General features: G+C 44.3%; 2 protein-coding genes across 3 annotated transcripts; one reads left to right on the top strand and one right to left on the bottom strand.

Moving 5' to 3' along the window:
* Positions 1–9,268: 9,268 nt before the first annotated feature.
* Positions 9,269–16,383, top strand: LOC148841207 (5-hydroxytryptamine receptor 3A-like). Its single transcript, XM_088912549.1, has 9 exons — positions 9,269–9,320; positions 10,077–10,231; positions 10,370–10,414; positions 10,848–10,957; positions 11,185–11,225; positions 12,155–12,312; positions 12,620–12,830; positions 13,996–14,211; positions 15,656–16,383. The coding sequence occupies exons 1-9, from the start codon at positions 9,269–9,271 to the stop codon at positions 15,916–15,918; spliced, it is 1,251 nt and encodes a 416-aa protein (XP_088768675.1). The 3' UTR covers positions 15,919–16,383.
* Positions 15,007–25,828, bottom strand: LOC148841206 (sialic acid-binding Ig-like lectin 15). 2 transcript variants are annotated; one of them, XM_088912525.1, is made up of 6 exons: positions 25,754–25,828; positions 20,932–21,342; positions 20,360–20,728; positions 19,595–19,628; positions 18,452–18,519; positions 15,007–18,255 (listed from the first exon to the last, which is right to left on the bottom strand). In XM_088912525.1, exons 1-6 carry the CDS (start codon positions 25,806–25,808, stop codon positions 18,227–18,229), a joined length of 966 nt encoding a protein of 321 aa, XP_088768651.1. In that variant the 5' UTR covers positions 25,809–25,828; the 3' UTR covers positions 15,007–18,226. The 2 variants fall into 2 exon arrangements, with proteins under 2 accessions (XP_088768651.1, XP_088768661.1); XM_088912535.1 differs by lacking the exon at positions 18,452–18,519 and having other exon boundaries at positions 18,222–18,255.
* Between the last annotated feature and the right edge of the window lie 792 nt (positions 25,829–26,620).

Below are 26,620 nucleotides of genomic sequence, written 5' to 3'. Positions count from 1 at the left end.
ACTGAGAGAGTGAGAGTGAGAAAGGAGCACAGTGAAGAGTGACTGAGAGTGAAAGTGAGAAAGGAGCACAGTGAAGAGTGACTGAGAGAGTGAGAGTGAGAAAGGAGCACAGTGAAGAGTGACAGAGAGAGGAAGAGTGAGAAAGGAGCACAGTGAAGAGTGACAGAGAGGGAGAGTGAGAAAGGAGCACAGTGAAGAGTGACTGAGAGTGAGAGTGAGAAAGGAGCACAGTGAAGAGTGACTGAGAGTGAGAGTGAGAAAGGAGCACAGTGAAGAGTGACAGAGAGGGAGAGTGAGAAAGGAGCACAGTGAAGATTGACTGAGAGTGAGAGTGAGAAAGGAGCACAGTGAAGAGTGACAGAGAGTGAGAGGGAGAAAGGAGCACAGTGAAGAGTGACATAGAGAGTGAGAGTGAGAAAGGAGCACAGTGAAGAGTGACTGAGAGTGAGAAAGGAGCACAGTGAAGAGTGACAGAGAGTGAGAGTGAGAAAGGAGCACAGTGAAGAGTGACAGAGAGTGAGAGTGAGAAAGGAGCACAGTGAAGAGTGACTGAGAGTGAGAGTGAGAAAGGAGCACAGTGAAGAGTGACTGAGAGTGAGAGGGAGAAAGGAGCACAGTGAAGAGTGACAGAGAGAGTGAGAGTGAGAAAGGAGCACAGTGAAGAGTGACTGAGAGTGAGAAAGGAGCACAGTGAAGAGTGACAGAGAGTGAGAGTGAGAAAGGAGCACAGTGAAGAGTGACAGACAGTGAGAGTGAGAGTGAGAAAGGAGCACAGTGAAGAGTGACAGAGAGTGAGAGTGAGAAAGGAGCACAGTGAAGAGTGACAGAGAGTGAGAGTGAGAAAGGAGCACAGTGAAGAGTGACAGAGAGTGAGAGTGAGAAAGGAGCACAGTGAAGAGTGACTGAGAGTGAGAGGGAGAAAGGAGCACAGTGAAGAGTGACAGAGAGAGTGAGAGTGAGAAAGGAGCACAGTGAAGAGTGACTGAGAGTGAGAAAGGAGCACAGTGAAGAGTGACAGAGAGTGAGAGTGAGAAAGGAGCACAGTGAAGAGTGACTGAGAGAGTGAGAGTGAGAAAGGAGCACAGTGAAGAGTGAGAGTGAGAAAGGAGCACAGTGAAGAGTGACAGAGAGAGGAAGAGTGAGAAAGGAGCACAGTGAAGAGTGACAGAGAGTGAGAAGGAGAAAGAAGCACAGTGAAGAGTGACAGAGAGTGAGAGGGAGAAAGAAGCACAGTGACAGAGGGACACAGATCCTTACACGTGTGTGCCAGCGACCCGAAGGTGAGGTTGCAGGTGTGCCTGTCCAGAGGGAAGTGGTGCAAGTCAAGTGGGCAGCCGGACACCAGAAGATGAGGCTGAATCTGCTCTACCTGTCCCAGGTGAGACACAGACACCAGATGTGACCGTGGAAGACTGTTCTCACCTGCTCTGAACAATAAAGAGAGAGGACTGGCATTGAGGAATTAACACTGGACTCTGGGAGGGGACCCATATTCACAAATCAATATAGAGAATTATTATGCACTAAATTAATAATCTAAAATATTACATCAATATAGAACTTAAACTGTGAATTTTAAACATTAGGCCTTTCATGAAAAAGTACTGTATCACATAACCAGAGAAATAAAAGAATGTGCCCCTGGTCACAATTCACCGTGAAAAACATTACAGTACATCCTGGTACACTGTCCTCAAAATATATTCAGACAGCAAAGTCAAAACTGTCACTTTTGATTTAGAGTCAAGCAATTTGATTTTGTGATCAGGAGCTTGAAATGAATGATAAGCACAGTACAGTATGCATTTTATTCTTGATTAATTCCAATCACATTTGAACATACAGTAACTGAACAAAAACATACTTTATGTTAACAATAATTCCAAGTAATCATGAGACAAATTCACTCAATACATTTAGTATTTCAAAGTGTTCAAAGTACATTTCAAAGTGTTCAAAGTCAGTATTTGATTGCACATTTCTTTGTGGCAATAACTGCACGAAGTTTGTGATTGACTGACTCTTTGTGTGATCTTTGAGATGCTTCACTAATCTGTTCCTCTAGCCACATTGAGTTCAACAGTTCATACAAAACCCAGTTAAGGAGGAGTTTGCTCATTTTAATTAGCGAATGCAAAATCCCAGAGCCAAGCATTGGCTTCAGGTCCAACTGTCTTGAGCGTGAGCAATCCACCACTGAGTCTGTGGATTGGTCAGTCCTTTAGGATGTGCTGTATGGTTTACTCCAACCCACAGGCACAAAGAGGGCAGCACTGATTCTCCATCTACAGAAGTTGGCAAGAAGTTGGAGCATGACCGGTCCTAAAGTACTTTAAAGTGGATCATTCTTTTCTTGGTAGGTGAGAGCCTGGAGGTTGTTAAGTAGGGCATGTGATGAGGAGGTTGTTTGATAAGTCCAGTGATTCTCATTCTTGTGCCCAGGTGGAGTTTGTGTTGACGTCTTGTTGGGGAGGGTTTTTCCAGATTGGCTTTCTTGAAAGCAAATGTATCTGTAGTGAGTTAAAGATGTTCTTGTGAAGTTGCAGGTTAGGAGTGATTAGGACCCATTGGAGCATTTTTTGTCGAGTTGTCAGATATGTGATGTTTGTTAGGACAGGGAGTCAGAGGAGTTGAGTGTAGGGTTCCAGTGATAATGCACATGGTGTCTGCTCTGTGAGTATGTGATGATCTTGACCACACAGGGGCACAGTATTCTGCTGCTGAGAAAGACAGTGAAAGTGTTGAAGTCTGGAGGGTGGTAGCGGCAGCGCTTCATGTTGTACCAGCACGTTTGGAGATGCTGGTGCTGCAAATTCTGATTATTCATCTGAATGTTGAGCTTTTTAATTGTGGAGGTGAAATCATCTGGATACTGGTTTTGCAGGGCTTTGTTTGAGTTGCCACGTGTTGCAGTACTGTTCAAGTTTTGATATGTCCTCTTTTAGGACCTGGTCCAAGACAACAAAATTGGGGAATTTTGTTGCCAGACATATGAAATTGGTATATACTGTATAATCTTTCGGGATGGGTTTTCTTGGGAGGATCAAATGGGGAAAAGATTTGAGAAGATAAATGAAAAGGAACAGTAGAGGCATAATACTAAATTGTTTGCTTTATTTACTTATCTTGCCTGGCTAAGAGGGCAAGGATGCTGAAACCTTCAAAATAAATGAATGGTCCCTGTAACGCTGATGCAGAATTCTTAAGTTATAACATTTAAATAGAATTGAAACTTGGAGTGATTGAAGAAAAGGGGAAATGAGATGTCCAATGCAACTAAATTAATATTTATGAAGTACCCCATGATTATAGAGCTCAGGACATGATGCTCTAAAGAGTATTGTTAAAGTGAAGATGACAAAGTGCTTACTGGAAAATCATTTGAAGGTGGAGGGTTCACCATCATTGCACCATTGCTTGCGAAGCTTGACTCCATCAGAGCAATCACCCAAAGAAGGAACACAGTTTGCACAATACTGATGAAGAATGTGATAGTGGAATTGGAGACACTTTGCAAAACCAAGGGCCTGCAAGCTATTTCTTTTGTATCCAGGAGTCTGGGACACAGGGTACTGATCTGGGGCCAGGGGTAATAATAATAATAACATCACTTTATTAACCCTTTACAATTTCTTGCATTAGGAATGATCTTTTCACATACCCCACCTTGCTCTCCATGAGACACACAGACAGGGAGGGAGCCTGGGGTCAGAGCACAGGGTCTGCCATTGTACAGCACCCCTGGAGCAGTTGGGGTTAAGGGCCTTGCTCAGGAGCCCAACGGAGTAGGATTCCTCTGCCGGCTACAGGATTTGAACGGGCACCCTTCTAGCCACAGGCGCAGATCCTTAGCCACAGAGCCACTGCACTGCCCTAGGTAGGGTGGGGGAGAAAGTCGGGAGCAGACACATGTATGATACCAGTGGGAAACACTTAAAAGGCAGCAGGAGCTGTGAATGAGAAGCCCAGACCTGACAAACACTGAAAGCCCATGGGGGAAGGAGGAAGAATCAGAAACTGGGTGTGACCGCTGAAGAGGTGAGAGAGTGAAGGAAAGACAGGCAGGATAAACACAGAGGGTAGGATGAAGGCCAGCCCTGGAGACACAGTTGTCCTGGAGCACAATGGAGGTACAACAGAGTGGGCCAAGAAATAAGGGAGGGCAGAATGACAACCCCTTCAAGGACTTGTTTTCCATAGCACGTGGAAAAATCAGGCTCTAGTGGTTTAGAAAAGAGACATGAGTCTAAAGGCCAATTTAGCTATTGGAATAGTTGCAACCTGAATGGTGTGACAGAGATAGGCATAGACGGAGAGTAGTGTAACAAGACTGACTGCCAGGAGATTCTCAAGAATGCATGGGACTGGGGAAAGGAGAGCAGGAGGTAGAGAGATTGGGACAAAACCTGGCAAATGGAAGAAGGGATGCAGGTGTTGGAGATGGAGAAACGGATGCAAAGAGCATGAGATTATCTAGGGTCAATAGCAGATGGAAGTTGGAGGTCTGGGAAGGGTTGAGTTCTGGGAAAGATTCAGTGTCCAGATTGGGCTGGAGTTGCTTGGCTTGTTCAGTCAGTGGGAGCACAGAGATTGGTGTCCTTGAAGCTGGACTTTGGATGGAAAGGTCTCTCATTTGTGAGAAGAAGCACCGAATGGTGTTATGTATAATGAATCGTGCCAACATCGAAAGTGATATTTGTGCATTTTAAAAAAGTTGAAGTTTGTAATTTTTTTTTTCTTGAAATCTTATCATACAAAAAACTCAGAACTGAGACTTTTCTTGTTGTTCCTTATTTTTCTTCTGTAGTGCTGAGTCAGTCACTGGACAGCTCAATTGTTACAAATGAGTACTACCATGTTATAAATGAGTAATTACCAGAAGAGTTGGAACATACACCAGCCTCAGAAACAGGGTTCATATTCCTTTCTCTAAACAGTTGAATTGACATGTAAATCAGGGGATGGACAGAAAGGCAGAGTAATAAGGATTCAGTCAACGTACATTTCATGCACACTGATGTCAGGGATCCACAGCTCCTTCACTGGCACTGACACCTGCCTCACCCCATGATAGAGAGCAGGGTCCCAGGATAGGTACTCATTGTGCCAGACCTATGGAGAGAGAGGGGAGGGAATGGGGGGTGAGTAGGAGAGAAGGATGAACAGGGAAAGAGGAGGAAAAGGGAAAGAAAAACAGAAGGAAGAGATTAAAGCAGGGAATGTCCATTATTACACATTATCTCTCAGACCCAGTATGAGTGACAGGCTAGATGTCCTCTAGTCAGCTTCGTCTCCTATTCCACCTTAAGAGTCAGAAAATTATACTCCCTTTCCACCCTTACCTCAATCCTCCAAGCCCAGCCTGACCTCACTCCTCCAAGCCCAGCCTGAGCTCACTCCTCTCCATCTGACCTCAGTCCTCCGAGCCCAGCCTGAGCTCACTCCTCTCCACCTGACCTCAGTCCTCCGAGCCCAGCCTGAGCTCACTCCTCTCCACCTGACCTCAGTCCTCCGAGCCCAGCCTGAGCTCACTCCTCTCCACCTGAACCCAGCCTAAACTCACTCCTCTCCACCTGACCTCACTCCTACCACCCTGACTATACTCATCTTCTCACCCTACTCCATGACCACAGAATAAGGTCACATCCCTTGAGTCCCAGTGTGTCACTTGTCTTCCATCCTGTCTCTGGCCTACCTGTCTGTATAGGATATAGAGTAGCAGCTTTTCATGCTTCTCATCCTGTGGAGAGACAACATTGATCACAGCAGAAAGGTTACATTTTGGTTAATGAAAATATACTGTTAATGAATGTTATGCTGTGAAATAGAAGAAATGTTATATTATAAAAATATAAAATTATTACAATTACAATTATAAAAATTATTACAGAGCTGCCCCCTAAGTTATCACACTCTCCATTCTCACATGCCTTGCAGAAAAGGACAATGAAAAAATGTAATAAATAAAATTCGACAAACTGCAGGAAGAGTAGAGTGAGTTGGTTGAGTGGGAAAGTAGTGAGGCTAATGGCAACTGCCCATCCACACCCCCACCTCCAGCCGGTCGCAGCCAGATTTTCTGTCTATTAATTTGTAATGATTAAAATGGGATGCCACTCTGAGGTTGTAACATGCACCCCTTAAGATCCACAGACACAATTTTATCTTTTTTTCACTTTGCACAGAACAGGATTTTTTCTGGAGGGTATGGCACACATGATGTTCATGAACAATACTTTTCATGCCTCCACTTGTCTGAGCAAAAAGCTATGATATACAGTACATCATTGCCATTGTAGATCTAATGCAGACAAGTACAGAGTTACAAGCTTAAGATGATAAAACACAGAGCTTGAAGAAGTTACTTATCATTACTTCCTGTTTGTGAAGCAGCACTAAAGCTTGTGCAACACCCTGTGCAACAATCATGTTTAACAATTAACAATGCATTTACTGCTTCTGGTGGTTTAAATATTGTATTCACCCTTTACATCTTGGGTGGGTGTGATTGTAAGTCATTTTGGATGAAAACAGCTGCCAAATGGATAAATGTAAATGTTATGAGAAAGACACAGGTGTCTTTTGCATGAAATACATCACTTCCTATGCCTGGTGCCTGTGGAGATCTTGTATCAGTAGTTAATCATTGTTAAAATCAACTGTTGATAAGCAGCAGGAGCTCTGCAGCAGCCTCACCACGTCCAGCACTGCCAGCACAGTGAAGTCGATGGTGACTAGTGTGGCCGTCCTCCAGTCCAGGACTGGCCGCAGCTGGGCAGCGCGTCCAGACAGAACAGTGTCTAGCCAGAGGGCCAGGGAGGGCGGGGCCGGCGGGTGGGGCTGCGGAGCTGGGCTCACACACACACCTGGAGGGCACAATGGGATGAGAGGCATGCAGTTAGAAACTCTGGTTGTGTCAGTCATAATGCAGGCTTCTTACGGTCAAATCAGGGGTGGTTATTAAAGAAAGTAGGTGTTATTATGGGAAATTTTAGCTTTTCTCACATAGATTTTGGAAAAAAATATTGAGACCTTATCTGGTCCTGAAGCGGTAGACATGGCTGAGAAATGACTGTTTTCATAAGCATTTGAATACATAAAAAAGGAACGGGTGAACGTTTCTTACCCTGCAGGAGGGAGAGCAGCAGCACGAGCTGGAGATTCACACTCATTCTAGGAGGTTCAGTCTCACAGCCTGCTCAGCTTGGGTGATAAACTCATCCTGAAACACTTTTATGTGATTTGCAATGGTTACAGTTCACGGTAAATAATATTTGAAAATATCCTTGCAGAAGCATCCGAAAAAGGTCAGTTTCTCCTGAAGAAGGGGAGCTGGTGCTGTGACTGTATAACAGATGCTAGTGCATGTCATAGAGTTCACAACACAGAATGCACAGAAAACACTGGAGCTGTGAGCATGCAGTACACCATACACAGAGGCCTCTGGGTTCAGACTCACTAGGAGAAGAGTCAGCCTCTACTACTATACTGCAGTTCCCTTTGGAGGGAAAGGGCAGAGTTCAGAGAAGAGAGACGGCACTGAGCTCCCATGAACATCTGTCTCTAACACTGCCCACGTTCCACTCACAAAAAACATATAAAGAAGCCTTTATTAACTGGGAACATTCCCTGGATTAAACCCTCCACTTCCCCTGTGCCTCAGTCCTCTTACTGTGTGTCACCCACCTTAGAAAACAAAGCCTTGGACATGTGGCTCAGCAAATGCCTCCATTTAATCAACAATAACATGCTGTGAAATTAGTATACTTTTAACGTTTTACAAAGTAGATATCCTACAAGTTTGTTTCAAATTTTAGTTATACAGTATTACATCAAAAATGAGTATGGCAACAATACAATTCACTGTGTGCCACTACACCTGCACATCCATCCATGCTTTCACCCTCATGCCCTGCAGGGATTGCTCAAGTGGTCTTCTTCCTTCTCTCATCAACCACTATTTAGGCAGTATTGATGTTTCCACTGTTAAGTCACTCAGCAGTACAAATACCCAGACATAAACAGCTTTGAACACCTACCTACAGTACCATGAGAGCAGTCGTGCTCAGCACAGTGAGATCTGAAGAGACACGAAGCTCAACATCAATGCCCCTCACTGGCATAGACTGACAGATCAGAAATCTGGTCTCCATATTGGACTGTCAGATCTTACCTGGGATTACTGCAGTCTTGCTTTCAATTTCTAGAGCTTTCCTGGTCGTGTGGCAGATCCTTGATATATATGAAAATTCCCACAGATGAGCTCTCTTGTGTCAGTTTTACATTGGATTCCTGCAAATCCCTGTGACCTGTTTTCCCTCAGAATGTGTAGCATTTTCTCTCCCAGACCTGTTCCAGAACTCAGAGCTGACAGACTGATCTGGAGAGAACAGAGCGTATTAAACGGGAGTCCTGTGCTGATGTAACAGGTTTCATCTCACATCATTATCCTATCTGACTCTTCATGATAATATACTGTACTGTACCAGGGGGTGGGTCTGTATGTTTAACTGAATACCTTCCTAGAATTTTATTGGTATATGGAATCTTGCATTCATCTTGACCACTACACATCAGGTTACAGCTCTGATTAGTCATTTATCTATTCTGAATTATTACAGATTAAAGGGGCAACATTATGGGTACAATAGCTTTCATAACCTCAGTGGAGGCTTATTTATTCTGAATTGCTGTTGAAGACCTTGTCAAAAGGTTTCAAGAAAAATAGAAGTGAATCGATTCCTGACAGGTGGGCATTGCACATGTTCGATACTGTCAGAGAAGGACACTTTCTGCTTGCTCCCCCTGTTCAAGCAGTCCTAGGTCCCAGAAAAGCGACCAGACCGGATAAGTGAGTCGGAGAGAAACTGCTTCTGAGAAATTAATATTCAAATCAGGTCCTATCTGTACATGCAGATAGCAAGTGACAATGGAGCTCTGTGCAAGTGAGAGCCACTGTGAGTTTGAATATTGAAATTAAGCTTCATCTCCCTTCCTTCATTTACAACACTTAAAAGTCTGTGGCAGAGAGTAGCCTGCAAGCATTCTGTCGGTGAGAGGGAAGAGATCCTTCTCTTCTCTTGTGCTTGTAGAAGAGGATTCAAGCTTCAAACTAGAGAACAGATTGCCCCAAGAGGTAGCAGAGAATCTATGTTCTGGTGCTGACTCCCTGCGCTGGGAGAGGAGAAATTCAATTTGGAGAAGTGGTCCTGGATGAGCTGAGTCTCAGGCAGGAGAGGGGAGAGAACTGGGATTCAGGATCTGAGCGATGGGCCTGGGTTTTCTGTGGGTCCTGGGCTTCTATTGGCTGATTTCCGGAGGTAAGGAGATGTGCGACAGAGAGCGAGGCGGGAGATGAAGAAAGAGAGTTACAGAAATAAAGGTGGATGATGAGAAAAATGGAGCATTAGATTGGGTGCAAAAAGACACTGTCAGCTTTAACTGTTTGATCTTTCCTTCACAGCCTAATTTTCTGAAAGTGCAAGCCATACTGCTGGACCAGCTATAAAGTTTTAAAACAAGCATCATATGATACCAAATTGTGATCACTTTTCCATAGTAGTCCTGTGACTATTGTCCTCAATCTGTCACTGTGGTCCTTATAACTGTTTTTACACCTACTGTATTGCTTTGAGATGCTACTTTTAAAGGTGCTATATAAAATCAAGTTTTTTGCTTATTGTTATAGAGAAACATGATCAGATTTTCCCTGGTTCAGAAAAAAACATCAAAACAAACATCAGTCAGTTCCTTTGCTTGTGTCTGACTTCGCAAAATCAGAATCATAAAACATCATATCCCATTTCTGTTGTTTCTATCCTATCTTTCCTACAGGTAATTGTGCAGCATAATTTATGTGAAGGAAGTCAAAGTCCACCATTATTATAATTTCTCCCTGGTGTCTATGATACGTTTGTATATAAGTAGTATTTTCACCATAATCTGAATTTGGCGGCTTTCAGAATACTCATGTTCTTAAGCTCTTTGATTAATTTCTGCATAATGTGGACCCATATATTATTGAAGGATTGGAATGCCAACCTGTACCAAAAGGCTAAAACCTCCTGTCTCTCCAGGTCCCAGTGTGCTGGGTGAGAAGGGGCCAGCAGACATGGCCTCCCTGATCAGCTCCATCATTCAGCACTCCTCCCCAAGACTGAGGCCAGTCAGACACTGGGACACCACACTCACTGTGCAGCTTGACCTGCGGTTGTATTCCATACTGGATGTGGTAATATATATAGCTACAAGCTTGTTGACTCGTTTACGCTGCTGACAGTAACAGATCATTAGATTCCTCAAGACCCCTGTTTGCTAACACCTCTCCTCCCCACCCCCTTCCTGTTGGTTCTTCTCTATTTCTCCCCAGAATGAGAAGGAGGAGAAGGTCAGCCTGCACGTGCTCTGCACCCAGGTGAGTTTGACAGCCCTCAGCCCTCCCCACCACAAATTCAGAAGTGGTGGTATGAACTTTCACAGTGTTGTCAGAGACGTTGCTATGAGAAACAAGCAAAACATTCAAAAATGAAATCCAATATTAACAACTGAACTTTTGAAATAAATGAAATAATGTAGACTAAATTTATTTCACTCCATGTCACAAGCCTATCCAGGTCCAAGCCTATCCTCTCTAGCAGCCAGGTCTGCCTGTGTTGCCCGGATTCTGTGGTCAGGCTGTGTCATGAGTCTGTTTCCACTGTGGGCGATCACTGCTTACTGGTCAGATAGGGAGTCAGAGTGTGGTCTGAGTGTGTTCAGTAGCACTCCATTTTGTGTGTCCTACTGTACATTCACTCTTTCTCCTTTTCATATATGATACTGCTTTTCTTCATTCTTTCTCACAATAGAGATGGAAAGATGAGTTTCTGTCATGGGACCCTGCAGAATTCAGTGGCCTCTCTCATTTCACCCTCCCTGTATCCAGCGTGTGGACACCTGACATCATTGTCCGAGAGGCGTAAGACAAGCTTACTTCTTTGAAACACAGCAGTTCCTTAGTGACGAATGGTCCTAGAGTCAGTCTCTCAGCCAGTGTCCTGTGTGTGTGTGCCGCAGGGTGAGTGTGGGACGGGTGGAGGCTGACGCCTTTGTGTCAGTGAACTCCACTGGATGGGTGCAGCGCATTGAGCCGCTGCTGCTGGTGCTGCGCTGTGACCTGGCCATGTTCCGCTTCCCTTTCGACAGCCAGCGCTGCAACCTCACATTCGGGCCCTACCTGCACACAGGTACACAGCTTCAACACCTGTATACACCTGGCACACCTCTCAACACAGGTACACTCCAGACACACAACCTCAACACCTGTATACACCTGGGGCACATCTCAACACAGAGACACCCCAGACACACAACCTCAACACCTATATACACCTGGCACACCTCTCAACACAGGTACACTCCAGACACACAACCTCAACACCTGTATACACCTGGGGCACATCTCAACACAGAGACACCCCAGACACACAACCTCAACACCTATATACACCTGGCACACCTCTCAACACAGGTACACACCAGACAAACAACCTCAACACCTGTATACACCTGGGGCACATGTCAACATAGGTACACTCCAGACACACAACCTCAACACCTGTATACACCTACCACACATCTCAACACAGGTACACTCCAGACACACAACCTCAACACTTGTAAACACCCTGGGGCACATCTCAACACAGGTACACTTCAGACACACAACCTCAACACCTGTATACACCTGGGGCACATGTCAATATAGGTATACTCCAGACACACAACCTCAACACCTGTATAGACCTGGGGCACATGTCAACATAGGTACACTCCAGACACACAACCTCAACACCTGTATACACCTACCACACATCTCAACACAGGTACACTCCAGACACACAACCTCAACACTTGTATACACCTGGGGCACCTGCTGTGACAAAGGGCCTAGTGTTCCGGTGCAGTGGAGTTCATTCTTGTCTAGGGACAAGGGTGGCTCTGTGTCCACTCTGTGAGATGGTGAGCACCCATGGTTGAATCCTGACAAGGGCTGAGCAGAGCTACGCACGTTCCATACTGCATTTGTGCCCAGCTCTAGCGTTGTCTGAGTGTCTGTGCTGCAGGGTGTGGGTGTGTGTATTGCTGTCTATGTCAGCCCATGCCTGCCCTGCAGTGGAGGATGTGGAACTGGTTCCTGAGAGGTCTGCAGGCGCGGTGCTCAATGCCAGTCGACAGTCGATCCGCCACGGGGAGTGGGAGCTACTGTCTATCCGGACCTACAGCTTCACCGAGACTCAGGGCAGCCACAGCTACTCCCGCATCACTTTCCAGGTACTGACACCAAAGGCACTGCCCAGCACATGGATGTAAACTACCAGAGACCGAGAAGCATTTAATCTTATTTCTGTTCCTCATCTAGTAGCGCAGCCATCTTGTTTAATCATGATAAAATCCATGTGTCTATATATGATTAGGCCGGACATCCGTTTTTGAAGGACATTTTTAAAGTCTGTCCCTGTTGTGCCAGCTTGCTTGTCAAAATCTGAGTCATTATCGCTGGTGTCTGTAAAATCATCATCCAAGCCTTCTCCTACGTCTGCCTCTTCTCCTGCTCTTCATCGACCCCCTGTGCCTGCAGGTGGAGATGGGCCGCAGCTCTCTCTTCTACGTGGTGAACCTCATCGTGCCCAGTGGGTTTGTGATGTTGATTGACCTGGCAGGGTTTGCCATCCCCGTGGAGAGCGCTGAGCGAATCCCTTTCAAGGTCACCCTGCTGCTGGGCTACACGGTCTTCCTGGTGCTGGTCAATGACCTGTTGCCGCCCTTCAGAGAAAACACTCCAATACTAGGTGAGAGGGAAGGGTTCGGAAGAGACCATCACACCAAGGTCTTCACGTGCATTCATGTCCCTGATGTACTGAACGGAGAACTTATTTGGCAACATAAAAACTTTTTTAATTAGGAAATAATAAAAAGCATGCATGCAAATAAATATCAAGTATATCAAGTGCATCATTTGATTTCAGACAGGGGAATCGTAGTTTGTTTTCACAGGGGTTTTCTCCAGGTGCTTCGGTTTCCTCCCAGCTTCCTTAGACATGCTGGTAGATTAGTGTTTCTAAACTAACCTTTTGTGCTTGTGTCTCATGAGAAGATCAGGTGTCCTACCCACCATCCAAAGATGTTCTACTGGGTTAAGTGGTGTCTCAGTGATCTCTGCTTCGCAGGTGATTCACTGGTGTTTCAGCCCCACGCCCTGTTTTTTCAGAATAGACTCTGTGTTGCCACAAGAATTACACTGAGTGGGCAGTTTTCTAGAAATGGAGGAATAGGTGGATGTCCTTTATCAAGCTGGTTGTTTCTCAAAGCCTCGGTTTCTAAAAGGTAGTGAAATGCCCCTCTGTTTATTAAAGGAGGCTGAGTTCCATGTGTGCATGAAAAGAAATGACATGAACTTGCCACATAGCAACAAATTGAATCCCAAGTCAAATGGAACCACAGGATTGGGTCACATGAAGCACTAATTTAGGTTTTGGTCAGACTAACTTGGGGTGCAATCAGAAAAGACAAAGCTCGTTTTGAAAGCTTTCTGTAAAGAATATAACATGATTTGTCCTGATTTAATGTTAGTTTGCAGCCTCATGTCATGGTATCCTAACTTGGATGGGGGGACAGTTTCCAGAGGTTCCCATGAACGATTATTGAAAATGATGTAATGAAGATGGTGTATCAATAAAGTAAAAATAGAAGGTTATATAAGTCTGTAGTTTCTGATTCACTTTTATCAAAAAGTAAGGAATTTACAACTGGATTTTCAAACTGAATCCAATTTTTCTTACAATTCTTCAAGGGTATCAAAATATTTAAAGTATACTATATATCAGACTATATAAAAGGCTGAATGAAATTGAGTATTTTGTGCAGTGTTGACTCTGTATCTGTGTGTGATCGTGTATTTGATGTGGTGTTGACTATATCTGTGTCACAGCAAGTTAACTCAGTGTCTCTGTGCAGGTGTGTATTTTGTAGTGTGCCTGGCATTCCTGTCTCTCAGTGTGGGCGAATCTATGATCCTGCTGGCCCTGGGGAAACCTGACATCCTACACCATGTCCCACCTCTGCCCCGCCTCGCCACCCTATTCTTCCCTGATTGGATGAAAAATAAAAAATGGGCAGAAACACAGACACCACTTGACTCAGAGTTCAGAGACAAGAGCCGGCTCATCAGAGGTAGGGAGAGCTCGATGTCGCACTGCAATTATGAGCATGATAAAAATACATTTTCAGCCATTCAGCCTATCATGCTCATTAGGTTGCTAGTAATGTAGGCATATTGATAAGAATTCCTTTTATTTATATATGCTCAGGTGTGCTGTGAGAAATTATGAATGTTCACTTTTTCTCCATAACCCACTACTGATCTGTAGCCCCACCTGGGTGATGTACAGACACTATATTGTTTCTGCACAATATTGCCTTCTCGGGCAGAGGTCTAAATTCCTCTATTAGTGTTGTCACCAGGTTGGATTCATAGTTTAGCTTTGGTATGGTTTTGCTTTGATTTGGAGCATTTGTACACAATCCCCCTGCAGTTTCCCCTGTCCAAGACCAAAACAATTTATAATATAACCAGAGCTGTGTGTGATACAGCAACACCTTGATTAGTGTTGCTTCACCATAATGAATTACTCCTGCAGCTATATAAAAGCTGATTGAATTTGATGTGCTTAAACTAGACTGCACGCAGCACAGGCTGGAGTTTTGCATCTTGTCTTATTCCTGCTGAAGGCAAGGAAATCTGTCCCAATCATGCTCCACTCTTTAAGTGTGATACATACAGTATGTTCACTGTGTGGCCAGTGCTATTTGTAATTGCTCTTCAAAAAGAACCACAGTCTGCCCCCTCCTGTCAGACATCTCGCACTCCTGCCAGCCTAGGGCAGACACTGGTTAATCTACTCAAGCTCCAGCAGGATAGGTTGGTGCACAGTCACATTTTCTGTATTTTTAAGCATACGTACGCTCTTTTCAATATAATATGGAATTTTATTTTGTTTCAAAAATTACATTAGCACCCTTGGCCCCACGTGCCCTCATACTGTATGTTGCTCATGTGTAGGAATAGCACTCCTGGAGGAGTATTCCCATCCAACCCAGGCTAGGACTTCCTTGAGCAGCTCCAGTTCCCACTGCTCTCCTTTGTCTGGAATATAACTACAATATCCTCAACACTGAGCAAGTCACTCCTGCATTCTAAATAAAGTCTTCAGAAAAAAATGCTACTAGTTTTAATACTGTTCACTTGCATTGACATCAGTTCCAAATGTTCACTTGTTTGGCTTTTGTTTCAGTGCATTCTTGTCCAGATGAAGACTAGTGAAGTGACACCTATCCACTCACCCATTATCAGAAAGCTGATTTTTCCAGCTCCAGGAGTTCTTCCTCCTCCAGCAGAGACACAAGGCTGAACTACACCCTGGAGCTGTGTAGAACACAGACCCAACACACACAAACACCGTACAGTCCCAAGAATCAACAGACACTCTCGTACCCGACACATTTCCCTCTTCATGCCTGATGGACTCTCACTCCCTGGGGCGGTGGAGGAAGAGGAGGGTGGTACAGTGGTGTCTTCCTTATAGTCACTAAGTCACAGTCTGTTTGTGTGCCACAGATCTGCAGCGGGCCTACAGGCTGGGAGAGGGGCAGGGGCAGGGCTCGGAGGCCAGGAGCACGCTGGCAGACGCAGTGCAGGCCCTGGAGGCGGAGCTGTTGGAGGTGAGCGAGGAGCTCCGAATCCTGACGCACAGAGGAGGCCGGCGCAGAGCTCGGCTGCAGCTGATGGAGACGACGGACTGGCTGTGGTTCTGTGTCTATGTCGCCATGCTGGCTGCCTTCCTGCTTATCCTGATGGTGTTCTGGATGCTGGGGCACTGAGCCCCGGCAAGAGAGCTGCAGCCCAGGGCTGTGTACTGTACGTTTAGTGCTGAAGTCTCTGCCACACCTCTTCTGACACAGACCTTCCTGTTTAACCTATCAGAGCGACATTAGAATTTTCACGGCTTACACTGTATTTTCTTTAATGAGTGTTTTTTTTTAATTAAAATGAGCAATGGGAGTCTAAAACATGACTTTGTCAAGGTGTACTTTACACCTTAAATCCAGTAACCCCGTATCTCACATACTTGTAATCATGCTACTGTACATACCAGTGCCTGACTCCCTGTGCTACACAGCCCTAATGCTGTATCTCAGTCCTGTAGTACAATGTCCTACAGCCTGTGCTGCAATCATCTGTTCATGTATGTGCATGACTAGGCGGGTTGAAGGAGTCACAGCTCATGTATTCATCCCATAATAAATGTTAGAACTTGAATAAGAATAAACGTTGCGTATCAAACGTATTCACCCCCACTGACTTTTTTTCACTTTTTTCTGTTACAACATTTAATCAGAGAGTATGTAAGTGAGATTTCTTTCTTCCTATTGAGTGCCACAAAATGTTCTAGAATGTCAAACTGAAAACAAAATTCTACAGACACACCTAAATTAATTAGAAATATAAAACAGAAAATAACTGTTTGCATAAGTATTCATCCCCCTGTCTGTGTGCTGTTTCTTAAAGCCTAGTATGTCTGTGTTTGTCCAATGTTGCCACGAACAGTGTGATGAGCAGGCAGAAGGGGGCATTCAAGAGCAAATATAACTCACAGATACTCAGTCCTGCTGACATTGCACAGATTTGTGATACACTGCTGAGCCTGGCTGTGGTTGTTATGACCAAGATCACAGTTGGGCACACTGCCTGATTAAAGAAAATTACAGAGTGATACTGGAGCACCTGAGGGAGACAGAATGACACTGCCAGGTTGCCTTCAGTTCTGCATCAGTGATAAAGATCATACAATCTCCCAGTAAAAAACGGGCCCCCAATTGGTATAAGTGATGTGTAATGAAATTGTGTAGAAATTTGATTTGATTTCATATACTGACATATTTAGCCTTAGGTCCATCGATTTCAGTCTCTTGTAGAGCAATTTGTACATCTAACTTTTGACATCTTTAAGTCTAAGTCCTACCTTTCTATTAGCTACATGTACAGTATCTCTTACATCAGCATTTTGTAATTTTTCTAGGTCTTGTGCAAATCCAAAGATGTTAATTTAAAACAGATAATGTGTGATGTGAATTGCCTTTATATCTTTGAAACGGTGAAAGGAAGAGCTCAAACAGGGTGGAAAGGGTCAGGATGAGCTTTGACAACCTACCACTCACCCAGTCCACTTTTTGAGTTCAGCCCCCACAGTCAGCTAGTCAGAGCCACACCGGCACCAGACATCCTCTTCACAGCACTACTAAAACACTACAAATCAGCATCAACACTACTACAGCACAAACTGAACAATACTACCTCTCCCACTGGGACACATGCAACACAAACTGAATGCTACTGGGACCTAACAAGACCTCTTTAGAAAGTGATTTACTCTTAAGCCACATGCAATAATAATCCAATTATCAATGTAAAGGCCTGAACTGTATGCTCAATCCAGCAAATGGGGAAGAAGGTTTCTTAAAACTATGGGTTTCATTTTCAAGTCATGTTACGGGAACAGATTCACTTCAAATGCGGTGAACTGTGGGCGAACAGGTGCTGCAGAAATGACCTAGATGCCACGTCAGTCTAAGGCAAGGCTGACTAGAGCTGGTGTGTTCTGAAAATGCATGCCTGTCTGACGCACTTTCCTAAACAGCGTTTCTTTTCCCCGTGCCCCAGTGTCCCAGAGTCTCCTCACAGCTGCAGCTCTCACTCTGAAGGCCGCAATGCTACAGTACCACACAGGTTGCATAGCATCTATAGCAACTGTTAGCCCTGTACTTCATTCTCTTCATAAATTTAAAACATTTTATTTATAAGACTGCGGGAGAATGAGCGAAAAGCCATTTGGATATAGTTTATATAGTTTGCTTCTTTGTGCTACGAGCTGAAGGAGCTTGACAGGTTTGGTAGTGTCAGTTTAAAGAGGGTCTTAACCTGCGATGAAGACACGATATAGATGAAAACATTGATGTCAGCTGGGAAGGTGCTCAGGAAGAAGGGCGTCCAAGAAGCTACTTTTAACAAACTTCACCAGCAAAAACACACAATGCAGCGAGGAAGGAACAATCTACAGTACCAAGTAAAACATTGAAAACCGAGGCTCAAGCTGGGAAGAGGAACATGGAACTGGAACAAATCCTTGCTTCACCACTTCATGTTTTCATAGACGAGGTCTGTGAAACACACAGGGCAGAAATAATGAGTCAGTGCACACACATTTTCTGTACAGAGCAGTATCCTAAATTTTCTCAATTTAATTCATGATTCAAATCAACTCCGGAAGTGTGTAAACAAATCACAAGGCTGGACAAAAGCCCTCGCCTCATAAATTATACAAACTCTACATCATTTATTCTCTCTGACACTCACCTCTGCCCTGGGGTCTCTCGAGCTGTCCAGCCTTGCAGACTGTGTTCATGTAGATGTGCTCTTCACCCCTGCAGGCAGACACTCCTGAGTCAGCGCTGAAGACACACCGCTCTCCCTCTCCCCAGCACACTTCGCACCCCACTGCTCCCACTCAGTGGCACAGGCCTCAGGGTGTGACACACGCTCATAGCAAAGTCACCCTAGTGTACTACTGGCACAGGCTCTGCCTACATGCGCCATCCTGACCCCCCGGTGCACAATGAAAACTGAAGAGGAGCGTGTCCAAAGTCCCAAAAATAATAGGCCAAGATCTCCCTTCCATTTCATCCCTTTACACAAGCCTTACCTCCAATTGTGCCTACAAGATTATTTTAGATTGCGCACATCAAGCCCTTTGGGAAAACACTTTAAATCGGCCCTGCTTGAACCTTAGCTTCTTTCCCATATCCGTAAGAATTTGACCTCTCCCTTTAGCTCTTTAGCCTCCAATGAGCATCTTTTTCAAAATTCCATTTGCCAGATGTACAGTAAAATAAATGTTTATGTATGCATCTGATTGTAAATGCGTTTTGTTTGTCTTTTCATTTCAATTTGCATTTATTTTTTTAATATTGTATGTGTTGTACAGTATGTCTGCTTCAGCAATGTTCTCTTACTGTACCCACAGCAAATTCTACCAACTGCTGTTGTGTAGCAAGAAAGAATATTTCAGTTCAGCTCTGCCTGCAGTGTCCCAGAGAGTGAGGCAGGAAGCAGGGCTCCCAGAATTCCCTTCTCTCAGACAGAGCTGGGCTCTGCTATCTCACGAGGCACATTGCTCAGTGCAGAACTTAACACATCTGCATTTTGACAAGACCTTAAAGACAACACATTAGGCATTCATTTCACTGGACAAGAAATTGTTCAGTAAAGTTTGCTCTGTGTTTTCTGGAAATCACTGTTAAATGCAAAAATGGCAATCTAACAGTGGGTCAATGTAATGTGTTGTGAATGAGAAACTAGTTGTAGGCCAATGTAATACAAGATTTTAAATCACTTTAACTTGTTAATAAGACATCTGTAAACTACATGAATGATCAATAAGAACAAGAAACAAAATGACAAAGACAAGAAAAGAGGTTTTAGAGGTGATAATACACTTACATCACTGGGTGAGAGTCTTCAGGCCCTGAAAACCCTGAAAGTAATAATTCCTGTTAAATCAATAGAACTACAGACTCCGAGACCTTCCATAAATAATAGATTTTTCATACATAACAGCACCTCCACAAACAGGTCAACTCAAGAGTTGGGGGATATTCTCAGTTGTTAGAAAATGCTTCCAAAAGACTAAAAGAGGTTATTCTTCTAACTAGAGAATTCCTCTAACACAGTGGTTAAATGCTTTTTTTGTCTCAAAGTGTAAATGGGAACTAACTGATATGCACCTAAATTAGACCAGAGGGTAGCACCTAAAGACTGAATATTTAGTAAAAGCTGTTATAACAGTTAGGGAGGCATGGAGCAGCAGTTAAGGATTGCTGCGTGGCACTTGGGGCCTGTGTTCAATTCCTGGGGTGCTATCTGCACGGAGTTTGTGTGTTCTTCCTGTTTTTGTGTGGGTTTCCTTCCGGTGCTCTGGTTTCCTCCTACACTCCAGAAACATACTGACAGTCTGGGAAAATTAGCCCCGGGGTCAGTGTGTGTCTGTTTCTGCCCATGCGATGGGCTGGCGTCCCATCCAGGGTGTACCACACCTTTTGCCTGTTGCTGGCCGGGATAGGCTTTGGCTCCCCCGCGACCCTGAACTGGAAGAAGCAGTTTGAAAAAAGATGGACATTTTCACAATTACGTACTAAAATTAATTAATCCTCCACATGGGGAGGATATTAATGGTAAATAGACCATAGAGTGTGCAGAGTCACTCACCCTTCCTCCTCCAGAGGAACAGTGCCAAGCCGGTACCTATGGCGACGAGCACAGAAAGGGGCCCCAGTATGTACACCCACACAGAGTGACCCCCATGGCTTGCCTCTGGGGCATCTCCCTCCAGCCAGATGGTGCGGGTTTCCTGGCCAGCTGTGTTGTTTGCCACACAGGTGTAATTACCAGGGGGCACAGGAGAGTGCAGCACTGCGCTCAGCTGTCCCGGGGAGGTGCCGGGCAGCTTGGGAACAGTGCTGCCCGTGGGGCTGAAGAGGGTGAGGGAGGGCACAGGGCTCCCCCCTGCGACACACATCAGCAGGACGGCGCCAGAGCTGCCAGCGCTCAAGGACAGGTTCCGAATGGAGACTGGTTCTGTGGGAAAGTGGGAGAAGGAGACAGCTGAGGAAGACGGAGAGAGAGACATCCAGTTCGACAGAGCAGAGCGAAAGAAGCCACACGCAGGCAGAGCTGACACACAGGAGATGTGAGAGCAGAGTCATGGCTGGTGGCCCTATGCCCCAGCTCTGCTCAAGCCCTTCCCGTTAATCACCTCAGGAGACCGCGAAGGCACTCACCCACCATGCTGACGTTGAGCAGTCTTGGATAGACAAAGGTGTAGCCCCTTGTGCTGTTCTCCAGGAACTCCAGGCGACAGTAATAGGGTCCAGTGTCACTTAACCTCAGATCTCTCAATCTCAGGGCTCCGTTCCTCTGCTGGAGGTCCCCCTCCAGAGAGACGCGCCCCTTCCAGCCAGCCCCTGCACTGCACTCCTGTCCCAGCGTTTTCACTGTGCAGTTCAGGACCACCACTCCAACCTCTCCCGAGTCTGGCTGGGGGGTCAGGCTGTGCCTGTCCTTCAGCCAGAGGATGCGTGTGGGGCCCAAGGTCGGAGGGTGTGTGAAGTTACAGGACAGGGTTGCAGAGCCCCCTGGCCAGCCCTTCACTGGGGATGGCTGGTCCACATTCCAGTTGGACGTGCCGAGCTCTGCAGACAGGAGGACACAGGGTCACTCACTGAGCCAGGCTGCACACAGCCCCAGCCTTGCTAGAACACCAGCTGTCTTGATCCACAGCTCGAGTTCTCCTTCAGAGGGGACCTCAGAGCTGATTAGGAAAATTCTAAAATCAGCACCTCTGTAGCAGCTAGAGGAAAAGATCATTTGCTGAATCTGCACTTACTGTAAAGCTATATCAAGAAAACAAATTAGATAAAGACAAGACCTGCACTCCAGAAAAAAGTACTTCTTTGATGTTTCACCAGACAATTACTTTTCCAAATCCAATATATTTGAAAGATAACTTGTAGAAGTACTGTATTTTGACCCTTTGTCTCCATGTTTTATAGCTTTGATTTGGCACTTAGTTTTTCTTTCTACGTGAGTAGAAGAGTGGAATTAAACTTCTCTTGCAGCTCATGGACGTTGATCCAGCTCCCCACTTGAAATTGAATGTAGAGAAGTGCAGTGTTTAGCTTGCAGATAGTAAAAACAAACTAGAAATACAAAACGGGAAAAGTTGAGCAAGAAGAGGATATTGAATTAAAAAAACTAGTGTTTAAGCTATCACATCATTTACATCTTCTAGAAAATATAAGGAAGAATTGAAAGCTCCATGTTAGTATGGATGTTAAAAGTGAAGATCAAGGGATGTTTTGCTACAACTGTCCAACATACTAGTTAGGCTTCATTTAGAACATCGTGTAAAATTTTGAAGCTTTTTATAGCAATTGCAATTATTTTCCAATTTTTTTATCCAAGCTAGGAGACACATAGGGGAAGATCTACAAGCATTTTCAGACAAAACAAAATAAATTTTGTCTGTCGTTTTTTTTTTCCCTGTATATTTGTGTCTGCTGAGTGGACACAGTAAGAGATAACAGCAATTTGATTGTTTACACTTAATGTACAAGGGGTTAGACCACTTTATGTTTTGCTGCAGAGATATAACTGTTTAAGGGGAGAAAATTCCAGGCGTAAAATTGGCTCTGGGGGCCAAGATCTGTGGGAAAGGAAAAAAGTCAGCCGCAATTCAACAGAGCTAACAAGAACGTTGTTTTATAATCTCTGTTCGATAGACTGGTTCACACTTCAAAAAGTGCTGAAAGATACTCACAGCCTCACGGATGTGTAAGCACTGTTCCAGATAACTGCCCACAATAATCAGTGCTGTCTGTAATCCAGTTTATTTTGAGTTTGTAGTAAGTAGAACTATAGTTCCACATAGTTAGAAAGTAATATCATTTTATTATATTTTAACTGTACTTAAAATAGACGACACTGCAGTGAAAACAAAAGTTAAAGATATGATTTGAAATCAGTGAAATTAGTGTTGGCTTTTTCATGTTATGCATTTCAGATGTGATACTCTCATCTTATCTAGTTTCCTAAAATTACTTCACTGACTCTCCCCATCAGTTCCAGTCCTGTCTAAGATCAGTTAACTTCCGTTCTCTGATCAATAGTGAATATGTTCTCCATTCCCAAAATAATAAACTTTATTTTATATAGCGCCTTTAAAGGTGGCTTTTCAAAGCGCTTAAACCATTCAGTTGTGTGACTTTTTTTCCTGCTTGCTTTATATTTTTTTCTGCTTGCTTTATCTATTTTTTCTGCACTCAGAGAATATTTTATGTTACTTCCTGAGGTCAGCTTCTGGAGAGGCGTTAGAAAAAGAAGTCTTGTTTGAGTCTGTAAATAGAAAGTGAAATGGGGTGTTATGTTGAAATTATACAATGCACTAGTAAGACCTCCTTCAGATTGCTATGAACATAAGAACATGTTAGACAGGAGAGGAGGCCATTGACCCATAGAGCCCATCTGGTAGTAAGTAGTTACTGGATCTCATCTGGTTATTTATTTAAAGAAGCCAAGGTGTTAACTTTGAAAACATGAGTGATAGCATGTTCCAGACTTCCACAAACATTTGTGTAAATACCTACCTCCTGTTCTCAGTTTAATTTAGTCTCCACTTGTGCCCTCTGGTTTGTGTTACAATTACTGTGCTGTGGTCACCATAGTGTGAGAACATGCTGCTCTGGAATCAGTCCAGAGAACAGCAAACATATACATCCCTGGATTTAAATGAATGTCCTACATGGACAGACTGAAGGAAACAAACCTCTGCCCAAAATGAAAAGCAAGTGGTAGAAGAGTGCACTTTCTGGAGGTCTGTAGTAAATCCAGTGGTTTCACTGCTGACAGCTGTAGCTCAAGGCAGAGATTTCTTATGGAAACTGTAAGAAGTGGAGCTGCCAAATGGGTAGTAAGATCGTAGATTACAGACGCATAGACACCTAGTTTTCTGTGATGCTCAGGAAAAGTGAAGAGCCAGCAAGGCAAGGGTCTGAAAAGTTGAATGAGACTGATGACATTCAGAGAGGAGAGAAGGAGCCAGGCAAAGTGGCTGTTGATGGAAAGCTGTTCTCGCTGTGATGGGGAGGAAGAGATGAGGAATAAAGATGTGTTGTCACCAGGTCCTCATGGGTCTGCTCTTCACAGCTGTGGAAGGAAAGGCGTGTGCTGGAGCAGTGGACAGAGAATCTGCCAAGGGAGAGGGGCTTGTGCAGGAGAATAACAAAGAGAAGACGCTGGAGGTCCACTCCAGACACAAGGTGGAGCCGGAGAACGGATGGGGACCCTTATAGCACAGCATGGTTCTCAGTGGGGACACCTGAGATTGAGGAACTGTAGTGAGGGTCCCTGATAGAGCTGCATAGCAGGGTGGACTCCCAGGATAGATAAGACAAGAAATGGATGGGAGAAGGGAAAGATTTGGAAACAGAAGAAATTGCTGTTTGCACTAAATTCACAATGTAAGTTCTATTAGAAAGTAGCTTGAGAAGCTCAGATAGCAAGGTTTCTTTACTGCTATTCACTGTTTTCTAAGCATTAACCCAGGTCTCAATCCATTCCATACCTTACCTTCAGGTCCTACACTACAGCTTCAGGACTGAGTTTGTATGTGGGAATTTATCAGTTGCTTTATGGAAATCTATATTTATCACATTACGAACTGCTTGTGTCCATCACTGCTTTTGCTTGCTCAAATAAGATAAGTTAGAATCTTCACGCAGGATCACCGCTTTCAAAACAATTGTTGACAATCCCTAATGACGTTAGCACTATATAAACATTGGCTTCCAATTTTACTTTAATTAACATCTTCATAATGACATACAACAAAAGTAAACCTTACTGATCTGTAGTTGCGTGGCTCTTTTTTTATTGGAACAAGTAAAGGTTTATTCCATGCTGAAAACAGAAGAAAAACACGTTTCAATTGTGGAGCTTTCTTCAGGTGTCACACCCTAAGAAGGCCCCACAGCCAAAATGTTGTGTTTCTTTTCTTCTCTTTTCAGCATGGAATAAACTTTACTTGTTCCTTTGCAGCCTAGGCATGCTGACACAGCTCCTTATTTGATTAGTTTTTTATTGCCCTCCAAATGACCACTGTTCTTCTATATACCTGCCAGTCTGTTCTGAAAACATCAAAGCAATTGTTGAGCGGTGAAACAAGAATAAATATGCCTAACACTTCTGAAACCCCATCCTAGACCAAACAGCACATTTGTTCCCCAGTGAAGCCTCTAAGGCTTCCAATGTTCCTAACTGAACACCACTGTTCAGATTAAAAAAACAACGGCAACTAATGACTAATTGTGTCTATGGAATTGAAGTGACACTCTACAACATTATCAAAAACAATACTACAGTATATACAGTAGCTGTTAAGCTAATAGCATAATAGCAATGATCTCATAGTTCTAAAGAAAAGGAACAAAAGACAGACAAAAATGTTCTGCCCTTTTTTAAATATAAAATGATCACTGTATTCCATATTATTGCTGTTTCTTACTGTTTCTGTGCTTGTCATTGTCTTTTAGACACTTTCTTTATCAGAAAGCTAAGATTCCATGTTAAAACGCTGAATATTATGCCTGAAGTTATAATAAACAGTCAAAGTTACTCAAAGAACTAAGAAGCATTTGTGTATGTTAATGACTGATCTGGTCAAAAAAAAAATAATTTTGTGTTTACTAAAGTGCTGTTTTCACTTAGTTCAACCTTTCCTAATGTTTTATTTCATCTGGGTTATATTTGGTTATATTTGGGTCTGTGCATTGATCTTCCCTTGCAATGCCCTGCTATAAAGATACAATGAGAAAGTGTCCACCTAGAAAAGCTCAAACACCAAGAAAACGTCCTGCATTAACAGACACTAAATGTGCAATCCCCAACCAAGATTCAGAGGAGAGGTTAAAGGCAGGAGCCTGCCTTTTAATTTGAAATGAATAAATGTGTCAAGTGATACCGCTGTTAAACCCGGTGTCTTCCCTGTTGATCCTGAGAGCTCTACGGGCCTCCTCCTCTCCCACAGACATGACCCCAGGCTCCTACCTTGAGCGCACAGTCCCATGGCGACAGCGGCCAGCGGCAGCCAGCGATAGGCCATGCTCCCGGCCAGCGCAGGCACTGAGTGACAACAGGATGGGCAGAGCGGCGGAGGAGGAAGGAGAGAGAGGCAACAGCTGAGCAGGGTCTCTACTGTCAGCTTCCGCCCGTGTGGGGAACCCACAGAGGGCAGCTCCCACACGCTTGTGGTTTGAAAGCTATAGAGAAAATAGCACATTAGAAAGAAAAAAATCACCAGAAGTCAACACAAGTGTATTGCATTCAGGAGTCGGCACAGATTTTTCTCGTTTATGAGTGTAAGATACCCAGTAGCGTACTCCTACCCACGACAAGCCTGCTGTTGAGCTCCCCTCCTACCTTTCTGCAGCTTTCCACATACAAGCCTGCTGGCCTGCGGTGACTTTGCACATACAAGGCTGCTGGCCTGCGGCGACTTTCAACATACAAGCCTGCTGGCCTGCGGTGACTTTCATCATACAGGCCTGCTGGCCTGCCGAGATTTTCAACACAGTACAAGCCGCTTGCACCCCAAAACTCAAGCACAGCAGTTTGTTCTGACTCATTATTGCACTCTTCCTGGCCATATGGTTAAGCAATGAGACAGTCCTGGAACATGCTGGGAAAGTGAAGTGATTGAATCAAAGAAAATAAAAGATAAGGTTATATAATCACTACACAGAGCTGACCCAGAGTACTGTGTGCATTTAGGCGACCAGCTATTATAGAAGCTGTCACAGACAGAATGGAAATAAGAGGGAGAAGAACAGTCCCAGATCTAAATGGAAAGTTACACACAGATAGGTGAAAGGAACTGTGTCGGACTGAAGACACAAGGGAAACTAGAGCCACTGG

This window comes from Atractosteus spatula, chromosome 1 (genome assembly GCF_055471065.1).
Source record: "Atractosteus spatula isolate fAtrSpa1 chromosome 1, fAtrSpa1.hap1, whole genome shotgun sequence".
Taxonomy (NCBI): domain Eukaryota; kingdom Metazoa; phylum Chordata; class Actinopteri; order Semionotiformes; family Lepisosteidae; genus Atractosteus; species Atractosteus spatula.
Note: the sequence above shows the minus strand (reverse complement) of the source record. Positions and strands in the feature narration are given on the sequence as shown.